This window comes from Rhinoderma darwinii, chromosome 7 (assembly GCF_050947455.1).
Source record: "Rhinoderma darwinii isolate aRhiDar2 chromosome 7, aRhiDar2.hap1, whole genome shotgun sequence".
Lineage (NCBI taxonomy): Eukaryota > Metazoa > Chordata > Amphibia > Anura > Rhinodermatidae > Rhinoderma > Rhinoderma darwinii.
The window spans coordinates 20,977,221-20,993,598 of NC_134693.1; the positions used below are offsets into that span (position 1 = coordinate 20,977,221).

A 16,378-nucleotide genomic window follows, 5' to 3' on the forward strand; every position below is an offset into this window, starting at 1 on the left:
GCGTGGCTTAACAGGGGAACATTTTTTCTGTGCAATACTCGAAAGTTGGGAGGTATGGATTAACCTGCAGGGAGTATTTTTTTTTTTTTTATTCCACTATCCCACTGTAGTAGACACAATTATATAGGAAATGACCCCAAATTACGGCATTTGAATCACAAATAGTGCATATGACCCCCTTCATCACATCCCAAATTAAATATAGACCCAAGACCAGACACCTAAGCAAATAGACCCCAGACCAAATCCCCTAAATAGACACCAGGCCCCCCACACAAATACACAACACGGACCAGACTTCTTAAACAAATGCAGATCCCAGACCAGACCACTAGATAAATACACACCTCAGACCTGACCCCCTAACAAATGCAGACTCCAGACTGCATCCTCTGAATACAGACCCTAGACCAGACCGCCTAAATTTTTACAGACCCAAGACCAGACGTGAAATACTCACCACTCCCCTTTTTTTTCCTGCCGGGCACCACTGCAGACAACATCCTGACGTTAGCCCCGGTGACGGAGGAAGACTGCAGGAACGGGAGAGTTGAGAATATTTTCAGGAGTCTCTTGGATATTCTGGGAGAGTTGGCAAGTGTGGGTAAACACATCATTGCCACAGCTACAGGCAGTATTATAATCTATCACCATTTTCTATAAAACCATTATCTTTTCCAGCATATTATAATTATTCATTATGTCATTTCTAGGATCTCCATGATGTATTTGGTAAAATGTCACAATGTTTTGTTATCTGTCTTGGTTGTACAGGGACAAAATATTTGATATGTGGTTTTGCACTTAAAGAGGCTCTGTCACCAGATTTTGCAACCCCTATCTGCTATTGCAGCAGATCGGCGCTGCAATGTAGATTACAGTAACGTTTTTATTTTTAAAAAACGAGCATTTTTGGCCAAGTTATGACCATTTTTGTATTTATGCAAATGAGGCTTGTTAAAGTCCAACTGGGCGTGTTTAAAGTAAAAGTCCAAGTGGGCGTGTATTATGTGCGTACATCGGGGCGTTTTTACTTCTTTTACTAGCTGGGCGTTCTGACGAGAAGTATCATCCACTTCTCTTCAGAACGCCCAGCTTCTGGCAGTGCAGACACACAGCGTGTTCTCCAGAGATCACGCTGTGACGTCACTCACCTCCTGCCCCAGGTCCTGCATCGTGTCGGACGAGCGAGGACACATCGGCACCAGAGAATACAGTTGATTCTGCAGCAGCATCGGCGTTTGCAGGTAAGTCGATGTAGCTACTTACCTGCAAAAGCTGATGCTGCTGCAGAATCAACTGTAGCCTCTGGTGCCGATGTGGCCGACACGATGCAGGACCTGGGGCAGGAAGTGAGTGACGTCACAGCGTGATCTCTCGAGAACACGCTGTGTCTGCACTGCCAGAAGCTGGGCGTTCTGAAGAGAAGTGGATGATACTTCTATACACAACGCCCAGCTAGTAAAAGAAGTAAAAACGCCCCGATGTACGCACATAATACACGCCCAGTTGTACTTTTACTGTAAACACGCCCAGTTGTACTTTTGCGAGCCTCATTTGCATAAATACAAAAATGGTCATAACTTGGCCAAAAATGCTCGTTTTTAAAAAATAAAAACGTTACTGTAATCTACATTGCAGCGCCGATCTGCTGCAATAGCAGATAGGGGTTGCAAAATCTGGTGACAGAGCCTCTTTAAGGCCCTTTTATACCGGCCAATTGTCGGGGAAACGAGCGTTCACAGAACGCTCGTTCCCGATAATTGCAAAGTGTAATCAGTGCAACGATCAGCGGATGAACGAGCAAACGCTCGTTCATCGGCTGATTGCATAGTTTTAAATGCCATAACTATAAGGGTATGTTCACACGCAAACTCAAAAACGTCTGAAAATACGGAGCTGTTTTCAGAGAAAACAGCCTCTGATTTTCAGGTGTTTTTTGAAGCTGAAAATGAAGCTTCTTTTAATTTGGAGCTTCTTTGGCTGGGTTCACACAGAGTTTTTTGCAGGCGGAAAATCTGCCTCAAAATTCCGTTTGGAAGTTTGAAGCAGATTTTCCTCTGCCTGCACGCCGATTTTCGCCCGCGGCCATTGAGCACCGCGGAATACGCTTTCTCTGCCTCCCATTAATGTCAATGGGAGGTCAGAGGCGTAAACGCCCGAAGATAGGGTATGTCCCTTCTTTCTCCCGCGAACCGGTTTTACCGCTCGCAGGATAAAACCGCCCCCGCCTCCCATTAAAATAAATGGGAGGCATTTTCAGCCATTTTTTGGAGAGTTTTGCGACCACTGTGAGAACACTGTTATTTATGTATCTCCCAGAGACACTAATGGTGTGACTTAATTACTGTGGAAATGAAAATCCCAACCAATCCTTATACTCTGCTGTTTTATTATATGGAAAGGCCTCACTTATTGTACTGTATGGGTGAAATCCGCATGTAACTGCATGTGGATTTGTGCCAATAGTAAACTTTTTATAAGACTGTATCTTTATAACAGAAACCATGACGCAGTGACGATTCCGTTGTACAAAGGATAGCACCAATACGAGACGGATCGGTCCATCGGATTCCGCCGTTTGGATGATTGGAAGATTAGCACTGAATGCAGTGCTATTCTTCCTGTAAAATCTGACAGCATTTGCTAAGGAGTCTTCCAGCCAAATGTGAACAGAGTCTAATTTGAGTGTTGGAAATTATATAACGCATCATCATAGATCAGCAACGAGGGGCTGTTCTGCATCAATTTTTATTAGGCCTCGTCGCCATGACAACAAAATAACCCGGAAGCGGAAGTGCGTCAGCTGTCCCGGAAGTGCCGTATCTGCTCCCACATGGCACCAGGAAAGAACTCAGGGACTGGGGAAAATAAAAACCGTAAAAAGAGTAAAAGTAAAGCCTCAGAGGGGAGCGATATGGCGAGCGGTAGTAGCGAGCTGCCCGTGCCCGGCGACGGGGAGCAGCAGCCGGGGGCTACCTTCCCTCCTACGTTCTCCGTGTCTCAGATCAAGAACAAGCAGCGCAGACACTTCATGTTCCTGAAACTGAAGATGGAGAAGAAGAAGGTGAGATGGAGACTGCTGCCCCGCTAATGTGTGCGTAATGGTTGGGAGTGAGGCAGTTACCCATAGAAACCAATCCGATCACAGCTTTTATTTTTTCACTTGCACTGAAAAAATGAAAGCAGTGGTCTGATTGGTTGTCATAAGCAACTGCTCCATGTATTGTCCATGTTAAATTTTAAAGCAGAGGTTTAGTGTACACAATCTATGTGGTTGTAAAGCGTAGATTGTGGAGACACGGCTGCCGTCTTATTTATGGAGATATAAGCTTCATGTATGAGTACTTCTGCTTATACCGATTGGAGTATCGTGACGTCACCATGACGTATTCCTCGAAATGGTGCGGAACGTTGTTACTGAATACGGTGCCCATCGTGACTGCTGTGGCCTGTCGTTCTCATTCACCCCCCTCCATCTTCTGTATAAAAATGTTTCAATTTCTTTTAAACGGATAGAACTATTTAAACTGTATCTATTCTCCGGTATTATAATCTGGACATGTCAGGAGTTTTGATCAGTGGTAAATTGGCAAGCTAAGGCCCCCACGGGTTGCTGAAACAATGAGATGTTTTCTTGGCAGACCCCCAACCCAGCTATGGAAACTCCTGCCACGTCCTCTAAGGTTTATAAACCCATGGTACACATTTCCGGCATGCGCTATTACGCGTGCCCCACTGCATTGGTCTATAGCTGCCCATGGACGCTAGTCTAATGTCCTTGCCTATCGGCAAATCCCAGACCTTTAATTTCTGTTTAATAGAAGGGCCCTCTGGTCTGTGTTCCCCCTTTTTTTACAAGTGTCTGTTGAAAAAAAACTAATTATCCATGGGGAACAGGGCTGGAGACCACCTGTTCGGAGCCATATCCTTTCTTGTAGCAGATTCATTGGCTGCCTCTATGTACGTATTGCCCTTGGTGACTACTATTGATCAACAAGGACATGGAGACTCCTTCCCCAGATATCTCGGCGCACGCAAAAAAAACGAATTCCACATCTCTGTATACAGCAGACTTGGATCACTGTGGTCAGGGTAACCATGTTGGCACAAGTCCGTGCCCCCCCAAACCCACCCACTCTATCTGTACACCGGGGGGGAAAAAAAGATTCCTCTGCATCTGAAAGAGAGAACCAATATTTTATCCATTGTTTCTTTTAGGTTAATGTTTTGTAAATGGTAAATATATATATATGTATGTGTGTGTTTAGTTTCTTGTAGTGACGCATTTGTCATTTTCTTGCAGGAGAAGCTTGCTCTAAGGAAGAAACGCAAGAAGGAGAGAGACGCGCTGGGGGACAAGGTATGCTGTGATCCTTCATATCATATAGGAGGAAGAAGTGAAAACATTAAAGGGGCTCCCACCGAAGACTTTAGCACTATATTGACCAGTCTCCACATGTACAGTAAAACGTCTTAAGGTCTGCCTGCAATGCCCGGGGGGCAGGAAAACGCAGAGAAAAACTATTTCTCTGCCCCCCATTGATTTTAATAGGGGGTCAGAGGAGGGAAAAACGGCAAGAAAGATCATGCTGCTTTTTTAAAAAAAAACAAATTATTTTTACTGCGACTGCCTAAACACCGCTGCGGAAAAAAACTCCTCTGCCTCCCCTTGAAATCAGTGGGAGGCGATTTTTGGCCGTTTTTTTTTTTTTGCTGCTAACTCCGACACCGTTTCTGCATTAAATTCAGAGTAAAAAAAAAAACTGTGTGAACTGGGCCTTAATCTGGTATGTGTCAGATTATCATATAGTTTGGATTATTGTGTTTCATATAAAAATGTATAGATTGTACCAGTTAAGCGCTCTCCACATTGCATTGATGGTTTAAGTTTGACACACATAGAGTTGCATGCATAGGCTGCTATGTTTAGAAAACAAACCAAAAAAACACGTATACAGGGCTGTGTATGTGCAACTGTATAGAAAGGTATAAAAGGAGACTCTTTTGACATTCGTTGGTTCTATGGACACAATCCGCTTATCGTATGATGAATGTGCTCATCAGACACGGTGTGAACACCGCCTAAGGGTAGAGGACCTCCATGTAGACGGCCCAAAATTAAATGCTAAGCAACTATGCTGCTGTCACTTTGTTTTTCAATGCAAGAACTTTCCGGGTTGCCCACCTTTGCCTAGTCGTCTTCTCCTGGTCCATTCCTTGCTGGTGTCAGCCACTTTTGGGGCTGATTGAGAGGGCTGTAAGGGCTTGTCCACACGTAACGGAATTGCTGCCAAAAATTTCTGCACACTTCCGTTTATACTAGCAGACGTTTCCTGCGTTTTTTTACTGCAAAAAATGTTGCGGATTTTGCTGCCTTTTTTTCAATGTTGGGAGATGGTGACATCTCCTCTGAAAAACGCAGCACTTCAGTCCACTTTCCGCAGCAGGAATGGACATGCCACAGGTGAAATTCATGTCTGAATCTTTACGCAGCGTGTGGATATTTGTTAAATCTCACCCACTTTGCTGCTACCGGACGGAAAATATGCAGCAATTCTGTTACGTGTAGACAAGCCCTTAGGCTGATCGCTTATTTTGCACTAAGGTGAACTTACATTATATTGTTTTCTGCACATTTATAAAATGTTCATCTTTTTTTAATTTTTTTATTGTATAGGCTCCACCAAAAGCTGTACCCAAAACTATTGAAAACCAGCGAGTCTATGATGAAACGACTGTAGATCCAGCGGATGAAGAGGTAAATTCTGTTACGTTTTATCATCATAGGGCAGTAGCTGCTTCGCCAAGTTCTCTTGGTGGGAACCTTTCTGAGGATGCTATTCAAGGGGTATTCCTAAAAGGAGAGGTGATGATTTTCTGATCGCTGGGACCCCCACCGATTGTGAGAACGGTGGTCCTGAAATCCCCAGATCCTTCTAACCTGCACAGTCCGCGTTGAGGAGGAGCTTGAATGGAATGGCGTTCAAGCATGCGCCCAACGCTCCATTCACTATCTATGAGGATGACGGAAACAGCCGAGCGCTGTACTTGGCTGTTTGTCATTCCCATAGGTTTTGAATGGAGCGTCAGCGCGCGTGCTCGACCACTGCTCAATTGAATGTCGTCCTCACTGTGGTCGAGCAATGAAGAGCAATTAGGGGTTCGAGATCCCTGTTCTCATGATCGTTGGGGGATCTCATATCCTATGGATAGGTGATCATTTATGATTTTGAGGATAACCCTTTAATCGTGTCCATGTTTTCGAGTATATTTTGTATAAATAAGAACGGAAATATTTTCTTAAACAGAAGCTTATATTTCACATCTTATATAAGTGTACAATTCCCTTACCTATATATCAATATATTTTACATGCTTTAGGCCGGGATCGCACACACACAGTTTTGCTGCAGTTTTTGGCTTGGTTTAGGAAAGGTATAAAGAAAAAACTGATGCATCTCCTTCCTTTGGATCCGATCGTGTGTTTTGTTAAAATAAAAATGCATCAAAAACTGTGTGTGATTTTTGTCCTTAATCTGATTTGTACACAAAAAAAAAACACTTCACACTTTCAGGACCAGACTGATTTGTGTTTTTATGCTTTGTTTTTTCCTCTCCACCTTTTAAAAAGTCATTAAAAAAAAATTTTTTTTTTTTTATTGACACAGCCATATGAGGGCTTCATTTTTACGGGACAAGTTTTACTTTCTGATGGTACCATCTAATATTGTGTGCGATGTACTGGGAAGCTGGAAAAAATTGAGTGGGGTGAAATTGGAGAAAAACGGCAATTCCGCCATTATCTTATGGTTTTCGATTTTAGGGTGTTTACTTTACGTTGAAAATAACACGTTAACTTTATTCTGCGGGTCAGTACGATCACGGGGGATACCAAATTTATATAGTTTGTATGTTTTAGTACCTTTAAAAAAAAAAAAAAAAAAAGTTTGAAAGACTAAAAATGTTTTGCATTGCCATATTGTGACCGCCCCCTAACTCTTTTTTTTTTTTTATATTTCCGTGTACAGAGCTGTGTAAGGTTGTTTTTTTTTTTTTTTTTTTTTTTTTTTTTTTATTATTATTCAATTTTTTTGGGCTGGTTGGAGTGGCAAAAAAACAGCGCTTCGGCCAATTTTAACTTCTTTTCCCACTACGGTGTTCACCATATTGGATAAATTATTTTTATAGTCCAGGCGGTTTCAGACGCAGGGATACATAATGTGTTTGTTTATCTTTGTGATCTAGGGAAAGGGGGGGGGGAATGGAATGGCGTTCAAGCATGCGCCCAACGCTCCATTCACTATCTATGAGGATGACGGAAACAGCCGAGCGCTGTACTTGGCTGTTTGTCATTCCCATAGGTTTTGAATGGAGCGTCAGCGCACATGAAGACGGGCATTCACTTGACCTGGTCTTCTTTCGGCTCTGCTCAGTTTCTGACTTTATTAACTCTCCTCTCCCGCTTTCTGACCACAATCTTCTCTGCTTTACTATCAAATATTCTCTGCCTCCTCAGGTCATCCCTACGTATCAGACATACAGAAATCTACATGCCATTAACACTGTGAAACTCATAGACAGTCTACAGTCCTCATTGTCCCCTATCTCTTCCCTCTCCTGTCCCAATCTGGCTGCCAAACTTTATAATAACACTCTCAAAAATGCATTGGATGAAGCAGCCCCCACTACACTCCGAACCACCCGACAAAGACGACGACAACCCTGGCACACGCCTCAATCCCGCTTTCTTCAGCGGTGCTTGAGATGTGCCGAACGACTGTGGAGAAAATCGCACATGTCAGCAGATTTCCTCCATTACAAATTTATGCTCAAAACTTACAACTCTGCCCTTCACCGCGCCAAACAAGTCTACTTCACTTCTCTCATCTCCACACTATCTAATAATCCAAAACGCCTCTTTGATACTTTTCACTCCCTCCTTAGTCCTAAAGTGCAGACGCCAATCACAGATCTCAGTGCTGAAGACCTGGCCAATTATTTTAAAGTTAAAATTGACAACATCCGGCATGATATTAACTCCCAGTCCCCTAGTAACATCGATCCCCTTCCCCCCCGCACTCCCTCTTCTTCACTCTCAGCATTTGACCCAATAACTGAAGAAGAAGTCTCGAGGCTCCTCTCTTCTTCTCGTCCTACTACCTGCCCTAGTGATCCTGTCCCCTCACACCTCCTCCAGTCCCTCTCCCCAGCTGTCACTAGTCACCTGACTAAAATATTTAACCTCTCTCTTTCCTCTGGTATCTTTCCCTCCGCTTTTAAACATGCCATTATAAACCCATTATTGAAAAAACCAACACTTGACCCATCCAGCGCTGCTAACTACCAACCAGTCTCTAATCTGCCCTTCATCTCCAAACTCCTGGAACGCTTGGTCTACTCTCGCCTTATCCGCTATCTCTCTGCTAACTCCATTCTTGACCCCTTACAATCTGGTTTCCGCACTCTACACTCCACAGAAACTGCCCTTACTAAAGTCTCAAATGATCTCTTGGCGGCTAAATCGGACGGTAAATCCTCTCTCCTGATTCTTTTGGATCTCTCTGCAGCCTTTGACACTGTAGACCACAAACTCCTACTTAACATGCTCCACTCTATTGGCCTCAAGGACGCGGCTCTCTCTTGGTTTTGCTCCTATCTCTCTGACCGCTCATTCAGTGTGTCATTTGCTGGTTCCACTTCTTCTCCTCTTCCCCTTGATATCGGGGTTCCTCAGGGATCAGTCCTAGGTCCGCTCCTCTTTTCTCTCTACACAGCTCCTATTGGACAAACCATCAGCAGATTTGGCTTCCAGTACCATCTCTACGCTGATGACACCCAATTATATACCTCTTCCCGTGACATCACCCCTGCTCTAATACAGAACACCAGTGATTGTCTGTCCGCTGTCTCTAACATCATGTCCTCTCTCTATCTGAAACTGAATCTTTCTAAAACTGAGCTCCTTGTGTTCCCACCATCTACTAACCTCCCTAAACCTGATGTCTCCATCTCTGTGTGTGGCACTATCATAACTCCTAAGCAGCACGCCCGCTGTCTCGGGGTTATTTTTGACTCAAATCTTTCCTTTACTCCTCACATACAATCACTTTCACGCTCCTGTCATTTTCACCTCAAAAACATCTACAGAATCCGCTCTTTTCTTACGGAGGAAACCGCCAAAACTCTCATTGTTGCTCTGATTCACTCTCGTCTTGACTACTGTAACTCATTACTAGTCGGTCTTCCCCTCACTAAACTCTCCCCTCTCCAATCTATCCTCAATGCAGCAGCCAGGCTCATCTTTATGACCAACCGCTACACCAACGCCTCTAATCTGTGCCAGTCACTGCACTGGTTGCCCATCCCCTTCCGAATAAAATTCAAACTTATTACTCTCACCCACAAAGCTCTCCACAGTGCTGCACCTCCTTACATCTCCTCCCTCATCTCTGTCTACCACCCTACTCCGTCTCTACGTTCTGCCAACGACCTTAGATTAAAATCCTCCATAATCCGAACCTCCCACTACCGTCTCCAGGATTTCTCTCGTGCTGCACCCGTCCTCTGGAATGCGCTACCCCAGACAATCAGATTAATTCCCAATATCCACAGTTTTAAACGTGCCCTGAAAACACATCTATTTAGACAGGCCTATAACATTCCCTAATCTGACTCCTTTCCATGGCCCTCCATTTAGATTAGTCATCAGAATAAGATTCCCTCACACTCCTTCTCTTCGTGTCCGTCATACACGGATACTGGCTGGTGACCGGCTCATGCAGCTTTATGTTACTACCGCATGTGTATAAAAATGGCCGGACCATTGTACAGAACAAACACTATTACACTTTGTGTCTCCCTTATGTCCTCATAGATTGTAAGCTCTTGCGAGCAGGGTCCTCACTCCCCAGGTTTGAATTGTAAATGAACTTTGTCACTATGTAATGTCTGATATTGTTTGTTTCATGTTCCCTCTAAATTGTAAAGTGCTGCGTAATATGTTGGCGCTATATAAATAAAGATTATTATTATTATTATTATTAGCCCCCCCTAGGGCCACAGGCAGGTCTCAATAGTAATCTTCCTATAGCAGTGCTGATGGTGTTCACAAGGCTCCCAGCTGCTAGAGGAACACACTGGCTCCCGCAATCTCACCATTCGGGAGTCGGTGACCGGCCCCGAAGGGAAAGTAAAATCCCCTCCGATGCCGGTGGTCACATCTGACAACGGCATCCGAGGGGCTAAATGCTTGCGATCAGAAATGTCTCCGATCGTAAGCATTGCGTCTGGGTCCCTCGGCTTCTGAACGGGAGCCATCTTTTAAAAAAAAAAAAAAAACTTTTCCTGACAAAGTGACGGGGAAAGGGTTAAGTCACCTGTGTTCGGATTCCTGGCCTACGAACGAGATGCATCAAAATCTGGGCCAAAACAATTTTTGTAGAGAACTCCTATAGTCAGCAGTTTGTGGCTGATCATCAGGATTTGTGCTGTGATGGTTAACGCTCTCGTCTCTTCTCATTCTAGGTGGCTTATGATGAAGCTACAGATGAGTTTGCGCCTTATTTTAACAGACAGACTCAACCCAAGATCCTCATTACAACGTCCGATCGGCCCCGTGGTGTAAGAAGCCTCTGACCTCTTTATTCATTCTCCAGTTGCTTATGTGATACTCATTGTGTCTCGTGTTACATATTTGTTGCACACATAGTCACTATATAGATTAGTCTGTCACTTTTTATACTTTGTTTTAACACACATTATTCATGACTTGACCATCCAATAGCTTGTAGGGTCATGCTGGGCTTAGTAGTACCCCAACTGCTAGGAGACGTCTGGTTTCCTCCTTATGGTGTGTAATGATATGAAGTATTTTTTTTCTCTTCCAGCGTGCAGTCCGGTTTACAGAGCAGCTGTCTTCCATTATACCCAACTCGCATGTGTATTACAGGAGGGGTCTCCCGCTGAAGAAGATTATCCCGCAGTGTATAGCAAAAGATTTTACAGACCTCATTATCCTCAATGAAGATCGGAAAGTTCCCAGTATCCTTTCAAGCAACGTTTTCCTCCTGTCCTTTCAGAGGACGTGGATACATCTGATTATTCCATGTCAGTAGTTGTACATGATGAAGAGATGAGCAGGTAGCACTACACGGCACCATGTATTTTCAGGGCTTCTTTTCCAGTTGTGTCTTTAACGCCGACCCCTAGATGGTCTAATCCTCAGTCATTTGCCTGATGGGCCGACGGCTCATTTCAAGATGAGTAACGTGCGCCTGCGCAAAGAAATCAAGGTAGGTTTGGTCTTGTTTGAATGGGATATCTTATTGGTTTATAATTTTATTAAATGTAAAATATTTGAGTGCTGCGCAAAGAATTCACATTAGGACTGTCATTTTCTAATCGAGTGGCCAGAGCGTTTTTCTCATCGATGATCCTTACAGATTAACCCGTTAGTGACCACCCGTGTTTTTATGGCGGACACTAACGGGCTTTATTCTGATGCAGTGACCTTTTTACGGGGCTGCATGGAAATAAATAAACTGAGCAGGGAGCAGCCCTCGAGTGGGCGAGGTCGATATCTGTATTGATCTCACCTTAATGTTTTAGGCTGGATTCACACGAGCATGTTCGGTCCGTAATGGACGGAACATATTTTGGCCGCAAGTCCCGGACCGAACACAGTGCAGGGAGCCGGGCTCCTAGCATCATAGTTATGTACGATGCTAGGAGTCCCTCCCTCGCTGCAGGACAACTGTCCCGTATGGTAATCATGTTTTCAGTACGGGATAGTAGTTCCACGGCGAGGCAGGGACTCCTAGCGTCGTACATAACTATGATGTTAGGAGCCAGGCTCCCTGCACTGTGTTCGGTCCGGGACTTGCGGCCGAAATATGTTCCGTCCATTACGGACCGAACATGCTCGTGTGAACCCAGCCTTACTCCTTTTACAAAGAAAAAACTATTTGTTAGAAAAAAAAAAATGATTTGTGTCACCACGTTCTGTAAGCCATAACTTTTTTTTATTTTTTTTTAATTAAATTAGTCAATTGAGCGTTGTGAGGGCTTAATTTTTACGCCACGAGGTGTGGCTTTTATTGGTACAATTTTTTGGTACATACAACTCTTTGATCACTTTTTATTACTTTTTTTTTTTTTTTTTTTTTTCGCAAAGTTGACCAAAAAACTGAGTCATTTATTTTTTGTTATGGTGTTCACCATGCAAATTAAATAATGCTATATTGTTATGGTTTGGACTTTTACGGATGCAGAAATACCAATTTTGTTTTTATTTTTTACATTACTTTAGAGGAAAAATGGGGGGGTTGTTTTTTTTGTTTGAACTGTTTAAAAAATGTTTTTATTTTTTCACTACTGAAAACTTTTTATTTAACTTTTTTTAAAACATTTCATTAGTCCCCCTAGGGGACTAATCTATTGCAGTGTAAAGCCGATGAGCTGTCGGAGGGGGGCGCCCCCCTCTCTAACGCCTCAGATGCTGCGGTTGCAATTGACAGCAGCTTTTGAGGAGTTAAACGGCCAGGAACTTTTGTTCCTGCCGTTACTCCCGGGTGTCGGCTGTAAAACACAGCTGACACCCACACCATATGGGAGCGCGCTCAGCCTGTGAGCACGCTCCATACATCTCCCCCCTGCACCATGACGTGATGGTGCGTCAAGGGGTTAAGCATTACATTTGTATATTACATTGTGGATTTAAAGGAGTTGCTCATTTTTGGACCCCCCCCCCCATGCGGTGAATGTCCGTAGAGGCAAAAGACAAGCTATTTGTACACGATCTAGTACTCGCCCAGAGGGCAGGGCACAATGGCTTCAACGCTCCTCAAATCATGAGTATATATAAATAGACATTGTACACGCATGCATTTCCTTTTGTGCCTGATATCATTGGCCTGAATTCTAATTTTTACTATTTACAGAGAAAAGGAAAGGAACCAACAGAGCACCAACCAGAAGTCATCTTAAATAACTTCACCACTCGACTGGGTCACTCCATCGGTCGCATGTTTGCCTCCCTCTACCCACACGATCCCCAGTTTACAGGAAGACAAGTGGCAACTTTCCACAACCAGCGGGATTACATCTTTTTTAGATACCACAGGTAATTTTGTGCTTCCAGTTTACCGTTATCCCTTGCTAAAGGTAATATATAGTTACTATAAGTTATTACAATACAAGGTATAGGCACACTGCGTTTGCAGCGCACGATTGGCGTATCCATTGGGCCTCATTTACCCGAGTGTCTTTTTGGAATCCATCAGGGTGATATGTCAGTCGACTTAGGCCTCATGCACACGACCGTAAAAAACCTCTGTTTTTGCGGACCGCAAAAACGGAGCCATTCACTTTCATTGAACACTGACACCTTTCCGTAGCACTATGGAAGGGTGTCCGTGCCGTGGAAAGGTTCCGGGAATTATGGAACATGGCCGTTCTTTTGCATTTTGCGGGCCCTGCTCCCATTCTTTGTATGGGAGCACGGCCCGAAAATGCGGCTGTCAGTCAGCGGCTGGCCGTACCCGCAATCGCGGGCTGTGATTGCGGGCACGGTCGTGTGCATGGGGCCTTATTCCATGGAGAGACATCCAGTCAAAAGAAGTATACCACGTGTACGTTTTTTAGTTTATTTTTTTTAAACATGGGGGGCCTATGGGTGACAAATGCCGCTGTATCCCTATATAGCTTACAACGGAGGCTACATCCAACATACACCGCGAGCACAATGTGATTATACCCACAGACAGTAAATCTGTGATGCTATTTTGTTTGCAGATACATTTTTAAGAGTGAAAAGAAAGTGGGAATTCAAGAGCTCGGTCCACGATTTACATTGAAGCTGAGGTCTCTCCAGAAGGGAACATTTGATTCAAAGTATGGAGAATACGAGTGGGTTCACAAGGTAAGAGATGTGTGGTGGTGGGAAACTTCTCCAATGTGAGGCCTCCCTAGCCGTGTGATTACAAGGATGAGGCCGTTTTGATGCTTGTGTTTTCTGTAGTGGCAGAGGAGCTGTACATTTTTGTATCAAAATTCAATCCTTAAATGTAGATATTTTGTATATACTTATATTATGTATCTTACAGTGTAGGTTTGTTGCACCTGCACTTAATTTTAGAAAAAGGGAAGTCACTATTTATTTGTCCCCTCCCTGACCACTAATGTAATGTATAGCAGTAGGACCTGAATGTTTCCTACCTGCGTTCAGGCCAATGTTATGGACACCAGTGATGTTGCGATGACTGTCACGTGGGGGAGAGGAGCAGGCAGGGTAGACAATTGGTGTCCCCCAGCATTCCTCTGTATGCAGATTACTGTTAATAGTGATCATCTGGCATTAAAGCCCCTAAACCCTGTTCTACTGCTGTGTGTTGTGACTGAATTGTGTGATTCCCATCCATGAATTATGGAAACCGCATAGCTCACTAAGCTGTTTCCGTGACTTGCAATGTAGTGAATGGCCATTACAGAAGCAGCGTAGCATTCGAGCTACACTGTTTCCGTAACTACCATTCAGTTTTATGGGAGATAAGGAAACGGCTCAGTGAGCTATGCTGTTTCTGTAATCACACGATCCAGCCACCACACAGAGTAGTGGAACAGGGGCTTAGAGGACACCTATCTGATCTATCCTGTGGATATGTCAAACGTCTCTGATGGGAGAACTCTTTAATGTTACGTAGTTTAGTTGTATTAATGGCTTATAAATGTGTCGCACGGCCAGTGCCGCAGGTGTGAGTCCCAAGTATATTATTAGAATCTGCCACCCAGCCTCTCGATTGACAATATTCTCCCTATGCTGGACTAATAGGGAGAATAGTTTCCATCCGCGACAGGATCCGTCTGATATTGATCACAAGTTCAAAACGCAGGACCTGCTGTCAGTCTTGCAGACCTGATGGGTTTGAGCACAAGATATAGCTGCTATGTTCCCAGGATACATGAATGCTGTATCTTAAAAAGTAATTTTTTTAATAAAAACCAATTACAAAGTTGTTCAAATTTAATGATACGTTTTTAAAATATAACAAAGCGTTCAAAGGTTTACATAGCTTTAAAAGGGTTAAATAGCTCTGCATTCAATAGGTCATTTCTCATTGTAACTACACTGATAAAAGCTGCAAGATTGACCACTCATTATATATAAAATATAAAAAAAATTTTAATCTCATTTTATTCTCTGCCCTTTTATAGCGACATGAAATGGACACAAATAGAAGAAAATTCCACTTATGAGCAGACTTTTCATCCTGTGGTTGGAGCAGCAGGCAAGCTTTTACCATCTATAATGGACTGACCTGCAGACTCTTCAGTAGTGCCCACTGGTGGAAATGGAGGGAAAAAGACTGTAGAAGATAAAATCTATTTCCCACTGGTGGAATAAATGGGACCTAAAACAGATGACGACATTTTCCTGTTTATAACATCGCATTGAGTAGCTGGAACATCACAGTATAGGCCTCGTTCACTTCTGCATTGGACGCTCGGTTAGAGGCTTCTGTTACAGAACCAGCTGAAAATACGGGAAACAATAGCGCAGCGTACTGCCTTGTTTCCAGTAGAAGCGCAGACACCCGAACAGAACCTATTAAATTTAATGGGTACTGTTGGCCACCTGTGGTGTCCATCTTGCAATAGAATTGGCGCTTCCGATATCTATTCTGCTCCAACAGAAACACACAGGTGTGAACGAAGTCTAACTTTGGAAATTCTACTCTATTTACATAAAGATCTCCTCAGTCAGATGGTATGTACAGATAGTTTGGACTATGACATTCTCAGCTCAGAATATGTAATAAAACCAATTCCAATTGTCTTCAATCCTGGCTTCACTATCTTGGAAAGTTAATAAACCACTTAATTTTTAAATGTGCTACCTCCATTTAAAAAAAAAAATCAGTTTATTAAAGGCAATGTAAAAAGCTGAATTTCTAGTGTTTTCAGATTGATTCTCCCATGTAAGTGCTGCATTCCTGGACAGTGCACTAGGTAAGTGAAATCCATATGGAATCAAAGCCAATACTCCAAGCTTTAGGCCGAGTCCCCATGTAGCGTAAACGGTGTGGAATTTTTGCAACTGAATTCTGTGCAGAAACTGCATGCACAGGCTGTAGCGGTGGTCACATGGGGGTGATGTCATCCCAGAAGGCCAGCCTGGATGACATCAGAGGGCCAGCCTCCTGGGATGATGTTACATCCCATGCTGGTGCAGCATCACCTCCTAGGGAGGTCGGAGTCGCCATAACAATGGCCTATGTAAGTGTGAGCATCTTGCTGCTACGTTCCGCAGTGGAAATTGTCTGAAAAAAAATGCACCACTAAGATGGAATGTACTGCGGGTTCCAGGTCTGATACGCTG

The 16,378-nt window shown here is 43.6% G+C and overlaps 1 protein-coding gene across 1 annotated transcript; it reads left to right on the top strand.

The window, feature by feature from the left end:
• The first annotated feature begins 388 nt into the window (after window positions 1–388).
• RPF1 (ribosome production factor 1 homolog) lies at window positions 389–15,947 on the top strand. Its single transcript, XM_075832929.1, has 10 exons — window positions 389–600; window positions 2,503–3,067; window positions 4,307–4,363; window positions 5,681–5,761; window positions 10,528–10,623; window positions 10,890–11,043; window positions 11,212–11,294; window positions 12,942–13,123; window positions 13,795–13,921; window positions 15,214–15,947. The coding sequence occupies exons 2-10, from the start codon at window positions 2,837–2,839 to the stop codon at window positions 15,253–15,255; spliced, it is 1,053 nt and encodes a 350-aa protein (XP_075689044.1). The 5' UTR covers window positions 389–600; window positions 2,503–2,836; the 3' UTR covers window positions 15,256–15,947.
• The last annotated feature ends 431 nt before the right edge of the window (window positions 15,948–16,378 follow it).